Below are 20,211 nucleotides of genomic sequence, written 5' to 3' on the forward strand. Positions count from 1 at the left end.
AGACCTGTTAGTGGGGTTTTTCCCAATAACTTTAAAAAGAATGACACATCTGCTAGGTATTTTGCTAATGCAAAGTAGGACAGGCCCTTATTAACTAGGATCTCCACAAATCGTAAACCCGAAATTGGACTAGAGACTGTAAAATCAATGTTATTCAAATTACAAAAATTAAACCAGTGTTGCCATGTAGCCGAACTGTTAGGAACGGCGGAACGCACTAAATAAAAATAATAATAAAGTGCATTCGCCGCTCAGGGTCCACCGTGCAGTAGGTGATATAACCGCTGTTAAGTGGTAGCAGGAGCAATATGGCGTTAATTCGCACAGGGTTAAACGACACCCAGGTGCGCAGAGCAATCTCTGTTAAGTCACAGAGATGCCAAAAAAACACAAATACACAGACTGAGCCTGTTGAGGTCACTGTACTCAGTATAAATACACACACGGTATCAGGTCACAGGAGTAGCCCAAGACGGCGGCACTACGTCCGACTAGACCTACCGTGTGTGCGGCGTCGCAGCTGCGGACGCTAAGGAGAGCTGCTACTGCAGCGCGGCGTGGACACTGCCGCTAAACGACAAAGCTATGACGCAAACGCAATGTCGGACGCTAGCAGCTGTGGATGTTGCAGCAGAGGAGCGCTGGCGCTGATTCTAACTCAGTCCTTAACCACATATGTAATATCAGAGGGAAGGGGTTTTATGATGAGTCATTCACCAGAATCATACATCCGTCCTCATACACACAGCAGCAAGTAAGTCTATACTAGCGCATGGCGGAACAGCCATGCACGCCTTTTATAGCAGCCGGGACCTTCTGCAAGCCTCCAGATCTCTGAGATGGACCAATGAGACCTGGAGCAGGACCTGAGCACATAACTCCCGATCTCCAATGGGAGATTGTCCCATGAGCATGCTCAGTAGGAGGGCAGAAGGACAGCCTCAGGAGAGATTTGCTGCAAGGCAATCTCCTCTGCAATCTCCTCTGCAGTAGATAAACAGCAGGAGACTGCAGAATGTGAGGGTCTGGATCCCTGCAGAGTAAACGCAGAAATCCGACGCCTAACATTACCCCCCTCCTAGGGCCCCCTCCCCCCTGAGCCTTCTGATCCAGCAACTTGTGCCCCTCAGGTATAGACCTCAGACTCGTCCGAAGGCATGTCAGATGTCCCGGTAGGTGACAGAGAGAACCGGGACAAGTGGAAGGCATCAGGGGCGGCAGGTCGCCAGGTTTGAGAAGGGACCCATGGGAGATGACGGGAGCGGAAGGTAAAGTGGAATGCCACAGTGTGTCGGCAGGCATCTCCACCCTTCGTTTAGAGAGGCTATTCCAAGCACAAAAGGCGCAGGCCCGAATATATTTTTTTAACATCCCGAGCCCTGTGCGGCCACCAGTAAGACCCTGCCAGGAGTTTTGTGGTCTTCATATAGCCACAGTGACCACCCCTCCTGGACGCGTGTGCCCACGCGAGAACCTTCGGCCAAAGGCGAGGAGGAACAAGGGTCTTGCACGGCGGCACAGAGTTTGGCCGTTGCGGGGCACTGTTGTCCTGAGAAACAGCGTGTTGACAATGCTAACCGCAAATGGAGTCTTGTGCCGGATACGCCTGGAGAACGGCGCGAGACACCGCCATGGGCTCTGGGGGTGGAACCTCTGGCTCGGGTAATTCCAGAGGCTCAAAAAGATTGGGAGCCGAGGTAACCTTCCGTTTGGATTGAGCACGCTCCATACCGCGTTCCGAAAAACGGAAATCAATGCGGGTGGAAATGGCAATCAGCTCTTCCAAACTTGCAGGAACCTCTCTGGTAGAGAGAGCATCTTTAACGTGCTCCGCCAAACCTCTCCAAAACACAGGGATGAGGGCTTTGTTGGACCAATCCAGCTCGGAAGCCAGTGTCCGAAAACGGACGGCATACTGACTAACCGATAGAGAACCCTGAGTCAAAGCGAGAAGCTGAAGAGAGGTGTCGTGAGTGACCCGTGGACCGAGGAAGACCTGCTTAATAGCTGTTAAAAACTGTGAAGCAGTCCGAACCTCTGGGTTACCACGCTCCCATAGTGGCGTAGCCCACTCCAATGCCTTACCCGACAGAAAGGATATAGTAAACCCCACCTTGGCTCGTTCCGTAGGGAATCGCGCAGCCAGTAGCTCCAGCTGGATAGAGCACTGGCTGATGAAACCCCTACAGGAGGTGCCATCGCCAGAAAATTTATCGGGCAACAGGAGGCGGGTAACTGTCGGTGCGAGGGAGGACGTGGACATACGTGAAACCGTGTCTGTGACTGCCTTTACAGCAGCTTCGGTGGATTGTGCAGCTGAGAGAGCCCTCTCAAGAGTGGCCAACCAGCCCTCAAGCTGCCGAATACACTGTAAGAGTTGCTGCTGCTCTCCCATCACTAGCCAGACCCTGGCCCTAGTATAATGTTAGGAATGGTGGAACGCACTAAATAAAAATAATAATAAAGTGCGTTCGCCACTTGGGGTCCACCGTGCAGTAGGTGATATAACCGCTGCTAAGTGGTGGCAGGAGCAATATGGCGGTAATGCGCACAGGGTTAAACGACACCCATGTGCGCAGAGCAATCTCTGTTAAATCACAGAGATGCCAAATAAAAACAAATACACAGACTGAGGCTGGTTTCACATTTGCGTTTTTTAGCGCTGGAAAAAAACGCATACGTGCGCATGCGATTTTTCCCCTATATTTAACATGGGTGCGCATACATGCGCGCTTGTAAGCGCATGTATGCGATTTTCATGCGCTGCGTTTTTTTGGGGTGTGCGTTGGTATTTTCCAGACGCTGCATGTTGCATTTTTTGGCCCTGGAAAAAAGCGCATGCGCACGTATGCGCACGTTTTGCGCTAAAAATGGCCATTATAGCCTATGGATGCGCATACGTGCGCACTGGCATGCGCAGGTATGCGATTTTTTAGCGCTGCGTTTTTTGGGTGGTGTCCACTTTTTATCCTAGTTAGAATCTTCTAAAGTCAAAAAAAAAAAGTCTATATAAAGGAGGTGCCTGCCAAAACTCTGCCACTACTACACTGAGAGATTGAAGAGCAGACAGTCAACCAAGAACCCATTATATCAGCGAAGAATGTGAGTATATTACATTATATGCCTGTCCTTTTAAATTATGTATGTACTAATGATTTTTATTATTTTTACATGCAGTATGTCTTCAGAATCAGAGTATTCCCCATCGCGGCAGGAATTGGCGCAAGCAGACCGTGAGGTGATTATTTTCGTGCATCTGGTAAGTATATCTGCTGCTTCTCCAAATCTCTTACGTTTTTTTCAACTTTCTTAAGACATCGTCATCATCATCTGCGGACGGCACTAGTGAGGGCGAAGAGCAGGAGCAGCGAAGCCAAGTCCCGGTGGTGATACGGAATGTAAGTATCAAATGATTTGTAATGTTCTTTATTTTTTATCTTCTATTTTTACTCATTTTTTTGTTTCTTTTTTTGTAACTTTTTATTCAATTTAAATTTGATTATTCTAATGAATGTGTTTTGTCTAGGTTCCACAACGGGATGAAGACGTCTACCTGGATAATGAGCAGCTCATCAGCCTGGTCCAGGAGCGTTCGCCGTTGTGGGACAGCCGTGACCGGCTGTACAAGGACAATGTGGTGACCCGGCGGCTATGGAATGAGGTGGCCGCAGCGTTGATGGATGGCTGGGGCAGCGCCACAGCATCCTCCAAAAAGGCGTTTAGTGAGTATTTCCCTGCTCTGTATTGTGCCGCAGTGACTGTTGTCCTTGACGGCACTGTTGGGTTTCGTGCTAGGCGTATTCTAGCAGGAAACCCAACAGTGTCATCGGGGTCTACAGTGACTGCTTTGAGTATTGTATTGCTACATTGTGCCGCAGTGACTGTTGTCCTTGACGGCACTGTTGTGTTTCGTGCTAGGCGTATTCTAGCAGGAAACCCAACAGTGTCATCGGTGTCTACAGTGACTGCTTTGAGTATTGTATTGCTACATTGTGCCGCAGTGACTGTTGTCCTTGACGGCACTGTTGGGTTTCGTGCTAGGCGTATTCTAGCAGGAAACCCAACAGTGTCATCGGGGTCTACAGTGACTGCTTTGAGTATTGTATTGCTAGATTGTGCCGCAGTGACTGTTGTCCTTGACGGCACTGTTGGGTTTCGTGCTAGGCGTATTCTAGCAGGAAACCCAACAGTGTCATCGGGGTCTACAGTGACTGCTTTGAGTATTGTATTGCTACATTGTGCCGCAGTGACTGTTGTCCTTGACGGCACTGTTGGGTTTCGTGCTAGGCGTATTCTAGCATGAAACCCAACAGTTTCATCGGGGTCTACAGTGACTGCTTTGAGTATTGTATTGCTAGATTGTGCCGCAGTGACTGTTGTCCTTGACGGCACTGTTGGGTTTCGTGCTAGGCGTATTCTAGCAGGAAACCCAACAGTGTCATCGGGGTCTACAGTGACTGCTTTGAGTATTGTATTGCTACATTGTGCCGCAGTGACTGTTGTCCTTGACGGCACTGTTGGGTTTCGTGCTAGGCGTATTCTAGCAGGAAACCCAACAGTGTCATCGGTGTCTACAGTGACTGCTTTGAGTATTGTATTGCTACATTGTGCCGCAGTGACTGTTGTCCTTGACGGCACTGTTTTTTTTTATCAACAGTGGACAAAGTCCGAACACGTTGGCGTTCGATCAAGGACCGCTTCAACAGTGATGTTCGTGCTGAGGGCCAGGTTCGCAGTGGATCTGCGTCAAGGACCAGAACTAGATACCGTCACTATCACGCGTTGCAGTTCCTAAGACCGGTCCTTGCCACAAGATCGTAAGTATTATACATTTTGGGTTTTTATTTTTATTAATCTGTGTTTTTCTAATCCACAGCTGATGCTTCTTGTAAAGGCATGGTAGTAATGATTTTCCTTTCTTCCACAGCACCTGGAGCAGCACCCTGCAACCTGGCCCTGGAGCGGTCCTTCCTCGGACGTCCTCTGACCCGTCCCAGCCATCCGACAGCCAGGAAGCACCTTGCAGGTCAGCCACACACACAGCTGGTGACCAGGAAGCTGGGCCATCAGGTGTTCCCCTGTCCCAGGTCTCTGCCACTGGTTATGCGGGCACTACCTGTCAGCGGCAGAGGGCCTTGGACAGGAATGTCTTGCCCGAGTTTATGCATTTGAGCGAGACATTTAATTCCAGCCTCAAGTCACTGTCCGACAGAGTTGAAAGCGGTTTTGCACTCATGGAACGTGGTTTTAACCACTTTGAACACCGCTTCAATTCTGTAGAACAGCGCCTTGACCGTCTGGAGGCCGACCTCAACAGACCAGCACACCATTTTTTTAGTAAGATTGAAAAGGGCATGGCGGAACACCTTAGTCCTGATCAACAGCTGAATGTGCTGCAGGCCTGCAACAATGCTTTCTTGCAGGCTATGCAGCATAATCGGTACGGTCAGCAGTCAGTGGTGTCCTTTCCACCTGTGCCACCATTGACTCGCTTCACCTCACTACCGACTTGTGCTGCATACCACTGCACGGACACCTCTATTCAAAGCCAGGACACCCACCGTTACACCACCACAAGTCTGAGTGCAGCTGGTCACTTCACCGACACCACCATGGCAAGCGCTGCTCCTGTCTGGAGCACCACCGCCAATCCCATGCATGCGTGGAGCTCAGCCACCACTAGGCAAACATGGAACAGCCCTGCCGCTACAACAACATGTAGTAGCCCTGCCACCACCACTCTGCAAACCTGGGCCATCACTGCCGCCACCAGTCCTCCTGCAAGGACGAGCACTGACAACGAAGAGCAGCATCAGCCACCTCAGCAGCAGCAGCCAACTCAGCAGCAGCAGCCACCTCAGCAGCAGCCACCACCTCAGCAGCAGCAGCCACCTCAGCAGCAGCCGCCACCTCAGCAGCAGCAGCAACCACCTCAGCAGCAGCAGCCATACCAGCAGACGGGGGACCTACATTCCATATTTGCCCCTACTTCAAGGCGAAATCAATCAAGGCGGGCATTGGGCCAAAGTCGGTCCAGGCACACAAGCCTACGGCGACATGCCATTACAACTAATGTAACTGAACAGATTTCCTCTCCTACAAGTGTTCCAAGTTTAATTCCCTTAACTGGACTACCTTCCCCCACAAGTTTTGTTGCCCCTTCCCCTCAAACACCATCTTCAACTGCAAGTGTTGCATATTCCCTGCACACCCCCAAATTGAAACCATCTGCCCCCAAACACCGTAAAAAATAATTTTTAGTTTTTTTTTTGTGATAAAAAATAAATTTACATTTGTGGTTCACCATTAATAAGTTTCATTAATGTTGTTTGCGCCGCTCACACACACTGATGGGTAAATACATGTTAAAAACCAACCCAAGGGCTAGTATAGTCATATGTGAAATAACATGGACTAGTATAGTCATTCCAAGGCCTAGTGTAATAACTCTAGTTTTACCAAATAGAATCTGGTTTCATGAAAAACAAACTGTTGAAACTTGTCTAAAAAATAAGTTTCTTTCTAGTTTCACCAGTTTGTTTTTTGTGAAACAAGATGCTAGTTGTTAAAAATCGAGTTATTACAGTAGGCCTTGGTATGACTATACTAGGCCGTGGTATTTCACATATTACTATACTACTAGCCCCAAGGCCTACTATACTCATATTTGAAATACCACGGCCTAGTATAGTCATTCCAAGGCCTAGTGTAATAACTCTAGTTTTACCAAATAGAATCTGGTTTCATGAAAAACAAACTGTTGAAACTTGTCTAAAAAATAAGTTTCTTTCTAGTTTCACCAGTTTGTTTTTTGTGAAACAAGATGCTAGTTGTTAAAAATGCTAGTTGTTAAAAATCGAGTTATTACAGTAGGCCTTGGTATGACTATACTAGGCCGTGGTATTTCACATATTACTATACTACTAGCCCCAAGGCCTAGTATACTCATATTTGAAATACCACGGCCTAGTATAGTCATTCCAAGGCCTAGTGTAATAACTCTAGTTTTACCAAATAGAATCTGGTTTCATGAAAAACAAATTGTTGAAACTTGTCTAAAAAATAAGTTTCTTTCTAGTTTCACCACTTTGTTTTTTGTGAAACAAGATGCTAGTTGTTAAAAATCGAGTTATTACAGTAGGCCTTGGTATGACTATACTAGGCCGTGGTATTTCACATATTACTATACTACTAGCACCAAGGCCTACTATACTCATATTTGAAATACCACGGCCTAGTATAGTCATTCCAAGGCCTAGTGTAATAACTTGTAATGGAGCAGATTACATGAGCAGATTACATTCATCCACTCAATGCTGACTTGTATTCCCCATGGACTTTCATTGGGGTTGGGTTTTGAGGGTTGTGTTTTGAGAAAATCACATACTTTGTTTTAAACTAGTTGCACAATTTTCTCTTGAAAAAAAATGGTTTCCTGATTCATGGCCTGCAGCTTTGCTCATTCCAATATATTTCACGCAGACTAGCAATGCTGCATTTTAACTCGTATGTGTATTTACCTGCCCAGGTGTGTGAACATAACAAAATTCAGTTATACATGGGAAGTTTTTTAATTAATTGGAGTTTAAAAAATATAGTGCACTCAGTAATGGTATCAAATAAGGATTTTTATTACCATAAACAACAACATTACACCATTTCATCTTGCCAGTGCACCCGTCCTACATCAGAAATAAAGTAGGCCGCAAATTTGTCCCTCATTTGGCCAACTTCAACGGATGACCTGAGAGTGTGCTGAGTGAATTCAGGCAATGGGTTAGGAGCATCATCGTCCAGTTCAAAGGTCGGGTGCTCTTTAGCCATCACAAAGTTATGTAGAACCACACAGGCCTTCACCACCTCATCGACTGTTTCAAGTTTAAGATTAATGGCCGTGCCCAGAATTCGCCATCTGGAAACAAGAATCCCAAAAGCACACTCGACAGTTCTTCTGGCCCTGGTCAGCCTGTAATTAAAAATTTTTTTGGTGTGGTCCAAGTCCCGGCTGGAGTAGGGTTTCAGTAAGTTTCCGCACATTTGAAAAGCCTCATCGCCAACCATTACAAAGGGCAGTGGCGGAGCTTCGGTGTGAGGAAGAGGCCGTGGCATAGGGAAATTAAATTGGTTGCCATACAACCTCCGGCCCATGTCTGAGTTTTTAAAAGCCTGCGAGTCATTACCACGGCCAAATGCTCCAATGTCCACTGCTACAAACATACATCCGGCATCCGCAATTGCAATGAGTACTATTGAAAAGTACTTTTTGTAATTATAGTACTCAGATCCCGTTCTTTGGGGTTTGATGATCCGTATGTGTTTCCCATCAACAGCTCCCAAACAGTTGGGAAAATTGCATACTGTCCAGAATTTGTCAGCAATTTCCATCCAATTTTCAGCGGTGGGCAGGGGCATAAATTCTGGGCAAAGAACATTCCAGAGAGCCCGGCAGGTGTCAGCAACAATTCCAGACAAGGTAGAGATTCCAATACGGTACTGGAAGTGTAGTGAGGATAGGGTTTCTCCAGTCGCCAGGAATCTGTGAACAGACAAAGAAGTAAAATTAATATTTATGTATATTATTTTTAAAAACTATAAAAAAAAATATTAGTACATTCACGAAAACTAATTACCCAAGGTTTTGAATACTAAATTTACAAAAAAAACATCAGACCACACCCCTTTGTTTTTAAAACATACCGTAATGTCACCAGTAGCCGTTCCTCAGGAGGAATCGCACGACGGAGCTGTGTGTCCTGTCTCCGGATGGATTGTTGGACACGAGCAAGCAAATCCATGAAACTTTCGTGGGACATCCGGATATAATCAGTAAATTTCTCCGGGTTTGCACGTAGCTCGCTGTAGAGGGTGTGGTATGCCCCACGGCTCTCCCGGAGTTCAACAATCGGATGTATCCACATACGCCGCCGTCTTCGCTGCCTCTCTCTCTTCCTTTGTTCATGGCAAGCAACTGCATACGCCTGAGCCATCGCGATGTCCAAATCCAAGTTGAAGTGAAAACTCTTCCAGCGCAGATCCATGGTCACGAGAAGAATCAAGCAAATGTGAAGAATACTGTAGACAGGGTCTATATATATTAACATACCACACCCACAATGAAGTCCCATTGGTCTTGTGTGTTGTTGAATGGTTGTTTTTTCTTTTTTGTGGGGTTTTTCCAAAATCTGTAAAAAAACGCAAACGCACAAAAAACGCATACAAACGCGCAAAAACGCTGCGTTTTTTTCCTGCATGCGCATTAAAATGCTGGAAAAAAACGCAGCGTTTGTATGCATTTGTATGCGTTTTTTTAATGTGTTTTTTTGCGGGAAAAACGCGCTGCAAAAAAAAGCAAGTGTGAAACTAGCCTGAGCCTGTTGAGGTCACAGTACTCAGTATAAATACACACACGGTATTAGGTCGCAGGAGTAGCCCAAGACGGCGGCACTATGTCCGACTAGACCTACCGTGTGTGCGGTGTCGCAGCTGCGGACGCTAAGGAGAGCTGCTACTGCAGCGCGGCGTGGACACTGCCGCTAAACAACAAAGCTATGATGCAAGCGCAATGTCGGACGCTAGCAGCTGTGGATGTTGCAGCAGAGGAGCGCTGGAGCTGATTCTAACTCAGTCCCTAACCACATATGTAATATCAGAGGGAAGGGGTTTTATAATGAGTCATTCACCAGAATCAAACATCAGTCCTCATACACACAGCAGCAAGTAAGTCTATACTAGCGCATGGCGGAACAGCCATGCACGCCTTTTATAGCAGTTGGGACCTTCTGTAAGCCTCCAGATCTCTGAGATGTACCAATGAGACCTGGAGCAGGACCTGAGCACATGACTCCCATCATCCCATGAGCATGCTCAGTAGGAGGGCAGAAGGACTTAGGCTATGTACACACGTAGTTTTTTTTGGTGTGCGGATTTTGGAGAGAAAACTGCAGGTAAATCTGCCGGACAAAAGTCCTGCGGTTTATCTGCAGTTTTGCCCTGCGGTTTTACACCTCATAATGGATGAGGTGTAAAACCGCAGCGTTTCTGCACCAAACAATTGACATGCTGCGGATTGAAAACCGCATGGAAAAATCCGCAGCATGTGCACAGCGTTTTTTAATTTCCATAGGAAATAAAGGTACTGCACAACGCAGCAGAATCTGCTGCGGACCCGCAGCTGCAGAAACGCTGTGGAACCGCAGCAGAATCCGCACCGTGTGCACATACCCTTAGCCTCAGGAGAGATTTGCTGCAAGGCAATCTCCTCTGCAATCTCCTCTGCAGTAGATAAACAGCAGGAGACTGCAGAATGTGAGGGTCTGGATCCCTGCAGAGTAAACGCAGAAATCCGACGCCTAACACCGAATAGTCAGCCCATGAACTTTCTGATAAAGAATGTTCTATGAAAAGCTGTATTACACTGAAATTATGTCCCAAATAGATTGGGGGCAGGCAGTTACTTCCATGTCTGTGTTGGGTACTTCTTGACGAAAAATTGACCACTGACGGATAGAGAGGGATTTGGAAATTAACACCTATTCGCTCATTCCTAGCCTTTCCTTAAACCAAATGTTCCATTTTAAACAGACCAGTACTAGTTGTTTCAAGATCCTAGCGGCCCATAAAATTTTAGAAGATAACATATTGATGAAAAAAATTACGCCCTGATTAGATGAAAGAATAATTACCTTATATACTCGTGTATAAGCCGACCCCCTTACTTTTGCCACAAAAAATTAGGAAAACTTATTGACTCGCGTATAAGCCTAGGGTGGAAAATGCAGCAGCTACTGGTACATTTCAAAAATAAAAACAGATACCAATAAAAGTAAAAATAATTGAGACATCAGTAGGTTAAATGTTTTTGAATATCCATATTGAATCAGGAGCCCCATATAATGCTCCATACAGTTCATGATGGCCCCATAAGATGCTCCATACAAAATATACCCCATATAATGCTGCACAAATGTTAATAATGCCCCCATAAGATGCTCCATAGAATAATATGCCTCATATAATGCTTCATAAAGGTTATGGCCCCATAAGATATTCCATAGATTATGCCCCATAAAATGCTCTATAGATTATGCCCCCATAAGATGCTCCATAGAATAATATGTTCCATATGCTGCTCCATAGATTAAGCCCCCATATATTCCTGCTGCCGCTACTGCAGGTATTAAAAAAAAAAAAAGACATACTAACAGAGGCCAACCAAGTTTTTTCACCATGAAGCAGTAATTATCTTTGCTTTCCCCCCCTTTTTTCACAGCTTCTTTAGGGTCGGACATTATCTTCACTGCACTTAATCTAATTTATTTTCCAAATTTTCAGTGTGGTCTTGGGTTAACTGCATACCATCAGAGACCAGTTGTCAGTGTATCCTCTTATATCATTTGTACATTTTTTGCAGTATTGGGCTAAGTGCAATAATTATTGTGGATTTACCTATTTGTGCTCTCTTTACATTTAACAGGTCTGTTTAATATTTTTTACTTTGCGACTATATTACAGTTCCATTTTTGACACATTTTCTATTGTCTTTTTAATTCAACCAGAGGTTTTGTGTGCGCAAATCTACTAAACACATTATATGCTATATTCACCTGTCCCAGTTCCAACGCTGCTCTCCGCTGTCTGCCCGCCGGGTCCCTCTGTCAGTGACGGCAGGCAACAGAGGGTGCGCACTGACTACGTCACAGCGCCCTCTGCTGCCTGATCGTCACTGACAAGAGGACCCCGCGAGCAGAAAGCAGCGATAAGGGATAAGGGAGCAGGACCTGGCATGACGCAAGAGATCACATGGTAACAAGTGACTCAGGCTTGCTGCTGGCAATAGGAGAGTACAGGAGGCAGAAAGGACTAAAACAGCATCCTCAGGAATATAGCATATACTTACCTTTCCCTGGCGCGGTCTCTGCAGCCCCATTCTCCCATGGTCTCCCTTCCTTCCTTCAGCGGTCACGTGGTACCGCTGATTAGTCATATGCGCATATTCATGACTTCAATGAACGGTACCACGTGACCACTGTAGGAAGGAAGGGAGACCATGGGAGAAGCAGGGGGGCTGCAGAGATGCGTCAAGGGGGGTCAGTATGATCTGACACTCCCGCTCCCCCTCCCGCACCTACCCCCTGGCTATACGACTCGTGTATAAGCCGAGAGGAGGACTTTCAGCCCCCCAAAAATGGGCTCAAAATCTTGGCTTAGGCTGGTTTCACACTAGCGTTTTTTTGCGCTGCGTTTTTGCGCATACATGTACATGCGTCCTTTGCACCTATCTTTAACATGGGTGTGCATGGTTTAGCGTTTGCACGCGTTCGTACGCGTTTTGCATGCGCATGCTTTTTTTGTATTGTGCGCCCAGGTGCGCCGGACGCTACCTGTTGCATTTTTGGTCCATCCGACCTGTCTCAAAAAACCGCATGCGCACGAAATGCGCACAGAATGTGCAAAAAAACACATTACAGTCTATGTGAACGCAGATGTGCGCATGAACATGTGCACGTCTGCGCTTAAAAACGCATGCATTTTAAGAGTTAAAATGGCTAAAAATTGGTTAAGACACAAGCGCAAAAATACAGCAAACGCATAAAAAACGCATGATGCGTTTTTTGTGTGCGTTTGCACTGCGCAAAAACGCAGAGCAAAAAAGCGCTAGTGTGAAACTAGCCTTATACACGAGTATATACGGTACTCTAGAATTTAGCATGAGGGAGCCCCATAAATAAATGCACAAAAAAATGGAAAAAAAGCTCTAAGACCATTGCACTTTTGGTCACATGGTTTGTAACCCAGCTTTCAGGCCAATTCTGAACAAACCAGTGAGATGAAAACAAAACTGCACAACCAGTAGAAAAGTTGCTTGAAAAAATGAAAGGAAAAGCATCCACTAAAACAAAAGGTGATTGTCAATAAGATCTACCATTGAATTCTGAGAGGAATGTAAGCCAAATTCTAGCATCCTCTTTCAAATCTGACGAGACTCTAACATGACTACCAGGAGATGAAAGAACTTTAGTCGCGTCATAGAGACGCCTGGAAAGGGCACGGCCCATGGGGATAATTTGCAATGCAAAATTCAACAACCCTAATAAAAGATTGTAAATCTCTAAGGGTAACTTTCTTTTAAACAAAAATTCAGAAAGGGCATTCTGCATTTTTTTCTCTTCTGGGAGCCTGCATTCCATTTTCTCAGAATCCAAAGTGATACCCAAAAATTCGATTGAATGTGTTAGAAAAAAAACTGTTTTTTTAGTGTGCAATGGGCACCCCCAAAACTTTGGCACATTAGAATAAAATCATTAAGAGTTTGAAGGCAATTTTGTGATGCAGGAGGGTCGACAAAGAGGAAATCATTGAGATAGTGTAAAATAACAGAATTCCGAGAATTTGACTCAAAAACCCAATGTAAAAAGGATAAAAAAAAAACTTTAAAAAAAAAACAGGACAAGGAAAACCTCATGGGCAAACATCTATCAAAGAAAAAATCATTCTCAAAATAAAACCCCAAGGAATGAAATCCTTCAGGGTTAACTGGGAGGAGTCTAAATGCGGATTTGTTATCCGATTTGGACATCAATGCATTCTGACCAAATTTTCTGAGATCAAATGATGAGCAGCTGACCGAGCACAAGGACTTGTCTACCTAATCATTTAATGACAAACGATGAGGGTAAGATACATGGTGTATTAGGCAAAAGGAGCCAGTTTCCTTTTTTGGTACAATACCCAGAGGAGAAATTCGAAAATTGTGAAACGGTGGAGAGGAAAATGGGCCTCCTACCTTGGCCTAACAATATTTCATTAAAAATGTTGTCCCTAGCGACATCTAGTGCATAGGTAAATAAGGTAAATTTTTAACTATCCTGCAATCTGACCCTTTAAATGGAGGGATGTGAAAACCAAACAAGAACCCATTAAATAATAATTTTCTGGTCTCCTGATCTGGGCAATTGTGTAGCCAAACTAACATTTCTTCCATAATCACTAGGGTCTGGGCCTTTAGAGTTAATATCTCTGGAAACTGATTATTGAGTGGCCTGCTTTTTGAAATGTTTAGACATGGGGTGTGCATTTCCACAGAAAGAGCACTCATGTCGAAATCGACAACTGTTACTCCATTTACAGAATAATTCATAAGCGAAACAAACACCTTTCTTCGCGAATGAAGAAGTAGTTTGCTTGCTTGAATAGTGCCTTTGTTGGAGCATTAGGTTGATCCAAAGGCCAACATCTTTAACGTCCCAGTTGACCTCTGGATGAACCGCTAATTTCTGCCTGAAAGCTTTGTCTTAGCTAAGCCAATGCGAAGCCGCCAAAAAAACGATATGCCTCCAAAATTATATCAACGTGTTGAAATAATTTACTACAAAGAAAAAAAAAAATTTCGCCGAGGACAGCTGAGTAAATTGAAAAGCTTGGATCCAATTGTTAAATGACTGGAGAGAACCACGCTTTAAAATCATCTGAATCCAATTTATCCTCTTTTCTCCAATCTACCCAGCTGTTCCCTATGAGGAAGCAAAGAAAATAAGTCTACATACTGATTATCCAAAATAAGCTCTTTAGTAGATGAACTTAAATGGAAACCTAAAGGAGAGAACTTACAGGTAAGGCCTGTTTCACACTTCCGTTTTTGTGTCCGCCAAACGGATCCGTTTCCGTTTTTTTGACGGAAACTGATGCAAACGGATCCGTTTTTAAAAAAACGGATCCGTTTTTTTGACGGATCCGCGGTAACCACTAATGGAAGTCTATGGGACAAAAAAACGGATCCTGAAAAAAAATGGCGGATCCGTTTTTTTACGGAAACCAACGGATTTTGACGGATTTGAAAAAACGGAAGTGTGAAACAGGCCTAAGAGCTTCCTTAAACGGGTTTTGAGGGGAAAACGTCCAACTATAGGGGGGCAAGTATTAACACTCTCTGCTGAAGGGGAGAAGCATTAAAAGCTTCACCAAAACGTTTTTAATAATACTTCTAAAATGGCTGTGGGAGACAGACAAGGGGACATTGAAGTTCTCACCCCTAATGGACAGACTTTGATCTTGTCCTTGTTCCGATGAGCAGCCAGCACTCAAGCCTTGCAAGCAAGGTGAGCGCAGCTGAGGGTCAGCAGGAGCCGGTCCATCTTCATCCTTGTCAGATCGTGATGCTTGGGGATGCGCTGGTGGAGCTTGAAGGAGGTCACTGGTTCAGTTGCTGTAGAAGCCTCCGTGGTATGAGGAAACAGGGCCACCACAGCGCTTTTACGGCTTCGGCGGTCCGATACCCCGCCAGCGGCCTCTGATGATGTCGTCGATGAGGCCCGATGACATCAATGGAAGTCTCGCGTCAGGCTGCGAGGCTTCCTGGAGGGAGGAGGGCCGGATTTCTATCGCACTTCCTGTGCGCAGTTGCTTGACCTCGGCGACGACACAGGAAGAGGGTAAGAGATCAGGGGGTTTCTACTTCTTGAACCGCTACTTGAACTCGGTGACAGGACTGAATCTTGACGCGGTGGCTGTGGCTAGGAGCACGGTTCACAAGGAAGAGGGATGGCTTCTGCAGCTCCTAATGAAGGTTTCATAGCTAATCAGCCCTTCAGCCACTCCACTCCGTCCTCTTTTCTGACTCTTGACAGGAGCTGTTGAAGGAGATTCTCCATTCTTCACAGGTATCGTCTTTTCATCCAAAATGGTATAAGAAAAAAACCATCTAAAACAGGGTTTTATGTATCTTAAAATAGCCCGCCAATTCTTAAAACAGCCAAAAGGGGGCCTTCAAAAAGGGCGCCAAGGAACTGGTTAGAACCAGATTGAACTGCTCATGGATCACCACAGCTGAAATAATGACCTTAAATTGACCCCGACCTGAAAGACCATATAATACCAATCAAATTATAATTATTCAGGGTCCGTGTTGCCATGAGACCCTCCCTTTATTATTTTGTTGTGTACAGGGGGAGGTCTACCATTCTGTCAGTGATTTTAGACTGGGATGGAGGTTCACCTTCCAACAAGACAATGACCGAAAACATACAGCTAAAACAACACTCCACTGGTTTAAGTGGAAACATGTAAATGTTTTGGAGTGGCCTAGTCAAACCCCAGACCTTAATCCAACTGAGAATCTGTGGTTAAACTTGAAGATTGTTGCTCAGAGAAAACCATCTAACTTGAAGGAGCTGGAGCAGCTTTGATTGTGGAATGGGTAAAAATCCCAGTGGCAAGATGTGGAAAACTCAGAGACTTATCAAAAGTGACTTGCAGCTGTAACTGCCACAAAAGGAGGCTCTACAAAGCACTGACTTGAGGGGGGGGGTGAATAGTTATGCACACTGAAGTTTTCAGTTATTTTGACCTATTTGTTTGCTTCACAATAAAAAGAAAACCAAATGTTCATAGATGTAGGCATATTTACATGAACTGGTATAAACTCAAAAAGAAAAAAAAAAAAAAAAAAACACATGGAATATCGTTTTTTTTCAGATTATAAGACGCACCTAGGTTTTAGATGAGGAAATTACTGTAGAAAAAAATTTAAGCAAAAATGTGGTTAATTCTGTACTTCATAACCCTATCCTGGTATATATGGTCCCCTCTTCCCCATCCTGATATGAATGGCCCCCTCATCCCCATCCTGGTATGCACGGCCTCCTCATCCCCATCCTGGTATGCACGGCCCCCTCATCCCCATCCTGTTATGCATGGCCTCCTCATCCCTATCCAGGTAGGCATTATCCCCCTCATCTCCATACTGGTATGCAGGGCCCTCATCCTTATCCTAGTATGATTGGCCCCATCCCTATTCTTAGATCGCCTCTATGTAGTACAATTGCTGACTTCCTATGAGCGCCGACTACTGGGTGGCACTCACAGCAATCTGGTACTGCCAACCATAGCGATATCCAGGAGACGTCCGATTGTCATGCCGACACACCGGTGACCCGCGATCACGTGACGGGGTCACCGGTGTGCGTATTTCCTGCGCGATTTCCGGAAACGATATTTAATTGCCACTGTCAGCCTTTGACAGCGGCATTTAACTGGTTAATAGTCGCGAGTGGATCGCGATTCCACCCACGGCTAATGCGGGCACATGTCAGCTGTTCAAAACAGTTAACATGTCCAGGGAAAGATATGGGCTCACCGCCGGAGCCCACATCAAAGGGTGGGAGTCCAACATTGGCTGAAATATATGCCCGATGCCGGAAAGGGGTTAAATATGTACCCCATGTTATTTACATGTACTATTTTATCTGTGAAATGGCCACAGTGTGTACGTGCTCATTTCACTTATACCAGTCCAGATCAGTTTTTAGATTTTGCTGTTATCGCTTGTACTTTGTACAAACAGGGGGCATGGATCTCCTTTCTGCGACAATTATATGTATGGCTTCCCATGGATGGCTGTCTCAGCCAAGCCCTGTTCTTCTCTGCCCTTATTCACATTGACGTCATTTGACACAAGGTAAGGTTTTAAATAGTAGAGACAAGTTAGGAAAGTCCCGATGGGTATACCTTGTCGTGGTGGGATGGATTTTATGTTTTCCTGATCAAAATAGATATAACCAAGTAGCCTATGTTATTTACATGTACTTTTACTATTTAATTGCAGTAGGATATACCATATGTTCATTTTTTTTTCTTTCACTTTGCAGGTACACCAGCTTATAGTCCAGTTCAGTTTTTTGATTTTGCTATATTGTACGACTAGTCACACTATACATGAAGTCCAAGATCATAGGAGCATAATTGCAGAAGCCAAGGGAAGGCATTATGCAAAAATAAGGACGTGGTGCAAGTAAAAATTCTGCAAATCTTACAGACCAGAAAATCAATATCCAAGTTACCTATGGCTGTTACCTATGGCTTGCCAGGACTGCCGACACTCAGCTGTGTCAGAAGAAGTCAGGTAGAAAATTGCAAAAGCTTACCAATGGCTACAACATTTGATTAAAAAAAAATTGGACCTGGTGATAGGTCCTCTTTCATCTCCATACAAATACACTTTTCCAATGGGTAACAAAAAAAAAATTTTCTTTTTCTGCTCGTCAATCAGCACTTCCCAGATTTCAACTAAAACATGACATATTAATTTACTTATTTTATATAAATGTCCGCAATTTATCATTTTTTTAATACTCAGACTGTCACATGGTCATTAGGATAGCAGCTTTACTTACATAGATTACATTTTACTATTCAAGGTGCACAGAAGTAAAATGTACAATGAAAATGTAAAATTCCAAAGTCCAGGGAAATGCTACAAGTGCGACCAGATAGGCCAATCCATTACTTTTCTTGAGTTCTGCAATGTTAAAGGGAATCTGTCACCCCATTTTTGCTGTATGAGCTGCGCCATCAGGGGCTTATCTACAGTATTCTGTAATGCTGTAGTTAAACCCCCCGATGTAACCTGAAAGATAAGAAAAACAAGTTAGATTATACTCACCGGGGGGGGGGCGGGTGCGGTGGGTGTCGCGGTCCGGCGCCTCTCATCTTTTAGCGATGACATCCTCCTTCTTACTTCTGCCTCGGCTCCTGCGCAGGTGTACTTTATCTGCCCTGTTGAGGGCAGAGCAGAGTACTGCAGTGCGCAGGCGCCGGGAAAGGTGAGAGAGGAGCCATAGCAGAAGTAAGAAGGGGGACATCGTTGTATGAAGATGGGAGGCGCCGGACCCGACGGCGACACCCATCGGTCCGGACCGGACACCGGCGTGAGTATAATCTAACTTGTTTTTGTTATCTTTCAGGTTACATCGGGGGCTTATCTACAGCATTATAAAATGCTGTAGATAAGCCCCCGATGGCGGTGGCCGCAGCTCATAGAGCAAAAATGGGGTGACAGATTCCCTTTAAGATACCGCCTTCTACCAGAACGCATTGGCTTATATCCAATGCTAGGTTTCGCCCCGTCCAATTTTCATAAAAGGCAAAAATAATAATAATTAAAAGAAAACAATACGAAACTTTATAAAATTTATTTTAACCCTTTCTCTGCAATGCGTCCTTGCAGTGTGGCAACTCAGTGAGATACGCCCTGCCTACTATTGACAATATCTCAGCCTGAATCACAGCTACAGAGGTGATCTAGCCTGCGATAACAGGGGTCAAAGTGAGAACTGGAGGTTTCTGTAGCGGTCACCCCCCGAATCTCATGTTAACCCCCTGATATCTGAGGCTGGGTTGCAACTATATCAGCAACTCTGATATCATTCTGATGTAGAGTATCTGAGCTCCAAAATCGTCTTTGTCGCTGTGCTCCAGGCTGATCCCTGATTCCTGACCCTTTCAGTTAATGTGATGCAAAAGAGGGAGAGGCTGTGGGGTAGCAGACAGGCAGAAGGTACAGGAAAGAGATGACATGCGATCTCCTCCTGTCTCTGTGTAACAATAGTTGTGTTTAACACTAAAATAGCACAAAAAGAGGACTTAAAAATCCTCCAATAATACAGGAACACAGCAAAAAAGCAGAGGTGCTTACCCGCCCAGGCCTCTAGACAAATGCAGTGGACCCATATAGTTAAGATGGCGGCAACACAGGTGCAAGAATACCGATGAGACAAACGCTCACAGCCTACCAATACATGAAGGGGGCGGTTGCCTGGTATATTAATGCACAATAAAAACTTGTATGCAGCGCTGTTCACACTATGGCAATGCACAGCATCCAAGTTAACAGCTTTTTTGCTGCAGGTTACGGGCTCACGTATTTTGTCCAAAATATCAGCTAATCCCTCACATTGTTTATGTGTTTTTTGCACTTTATATTCAGGGTGCAGTTGGGCCCATTTTGACTTGTAAACTGTGGTGACCGTTCACATGGGATGCATTTTGATAGCGCTGGGCAGCCCGACTGAGCTAATAGAAGGGCGTAACTAATAGGCTGTTAACCAAGATGCTGTCCATTGCCATAGTGTGAACAGCGCCGCATACAAGTCTTCATTGGGCATTAATATACCAAGCAACCACCCCTCCATGTATTGGTAGGATGTGAGCGGTTGTCTCATCGGTATCCTTGCACCTGTGTTGCCGCCATCTTAACTATATTGGTCCACTGCATCCTGCATTTGTCTAGAGGCCTGGGCGGGTAAGCATCTCTGCTTTTTTTTGCTGCGTTCTTGTGTTTAACACTAGTAAAATTAAAAACAAAACATTTTGTGAAAAAAAAACAAAACAAACAAAAAAAACCAAACAGATATGGTCTTTTTTTCCTTCATTTTTGAA

The 20,211-nt window shown here is 44.9% G+C and overlaps 2 protein-coding genes across 2 annotated transcripts in view; one reads left to right on the top strand and one right to left on the bottom strand.

The window, feature by feature from the left end:
- Nucleotides 1-20,211, bottom strand: part of AVEN (apoptosis and caspase activation inhibitor) — a 706,731-nt gene that overhangs the window by 253,724 nt on the left and 432,796 nt on the right. The gene's annotated exons all lie outside the window — the stretch shown is intronic.
- Nucleotides 3,365-6,464, top strand: LOC141055519 (uncharacterized). Its single transcript, XM_073552139.1, has 3 exons — nt 3,365-3,722; nt 4,658-4,817; nt 4,928-6,464. Exons 1-3 carry the CDS (start codon nt 3,677-3,679, stop codon nt 6,252-6,254), a joined length of 1,533 nt encoding a protein of 510 aa, XP_073408240.1. The 5' UTR covers nt 3,365-3,676; the 3' UTR covers nt 6,255-6,464.

Source organism: Dendrobates tinctorius, unplaced genomic scaffold (genome assembly GCF_039654945.1).
Source record: "Dendrobates tinctorius isolate UK_male_01 unplaced genomic scaffold, ASM3965494v1 ptg000186l, whole genome shotgun sequence".
Lineage (NCBI taxonomy): Eukaryota > Metazoa > Chordata > Amphibia > Anura > Dendrobatidae > Dendrobates > Dendrobates tinctorius.

Coding starts and splice junctions, on each gene's coding strand:
- LOC141055519 (XM_073552139.1), top strand. CDS start 3,677: ATGGATGGCTGGGGCAGCGCCACAGCATCCTCCAAAAAGGCGTTTA. Junction 3,723..4,657: donor ATCCTCCAAAAAGGCGTTTA/GTGAGTATTTCC, acceptor TTTTATCAACAG/TGGACAAAGTCCGAACACGT. Junction 4,818..4,927: donor CCGGTCCTTGCCACAAGATC/GTAAGTATTATA, acceptor TTTCTTCCACAG/CACCTGGAGCAGCACCCTGC.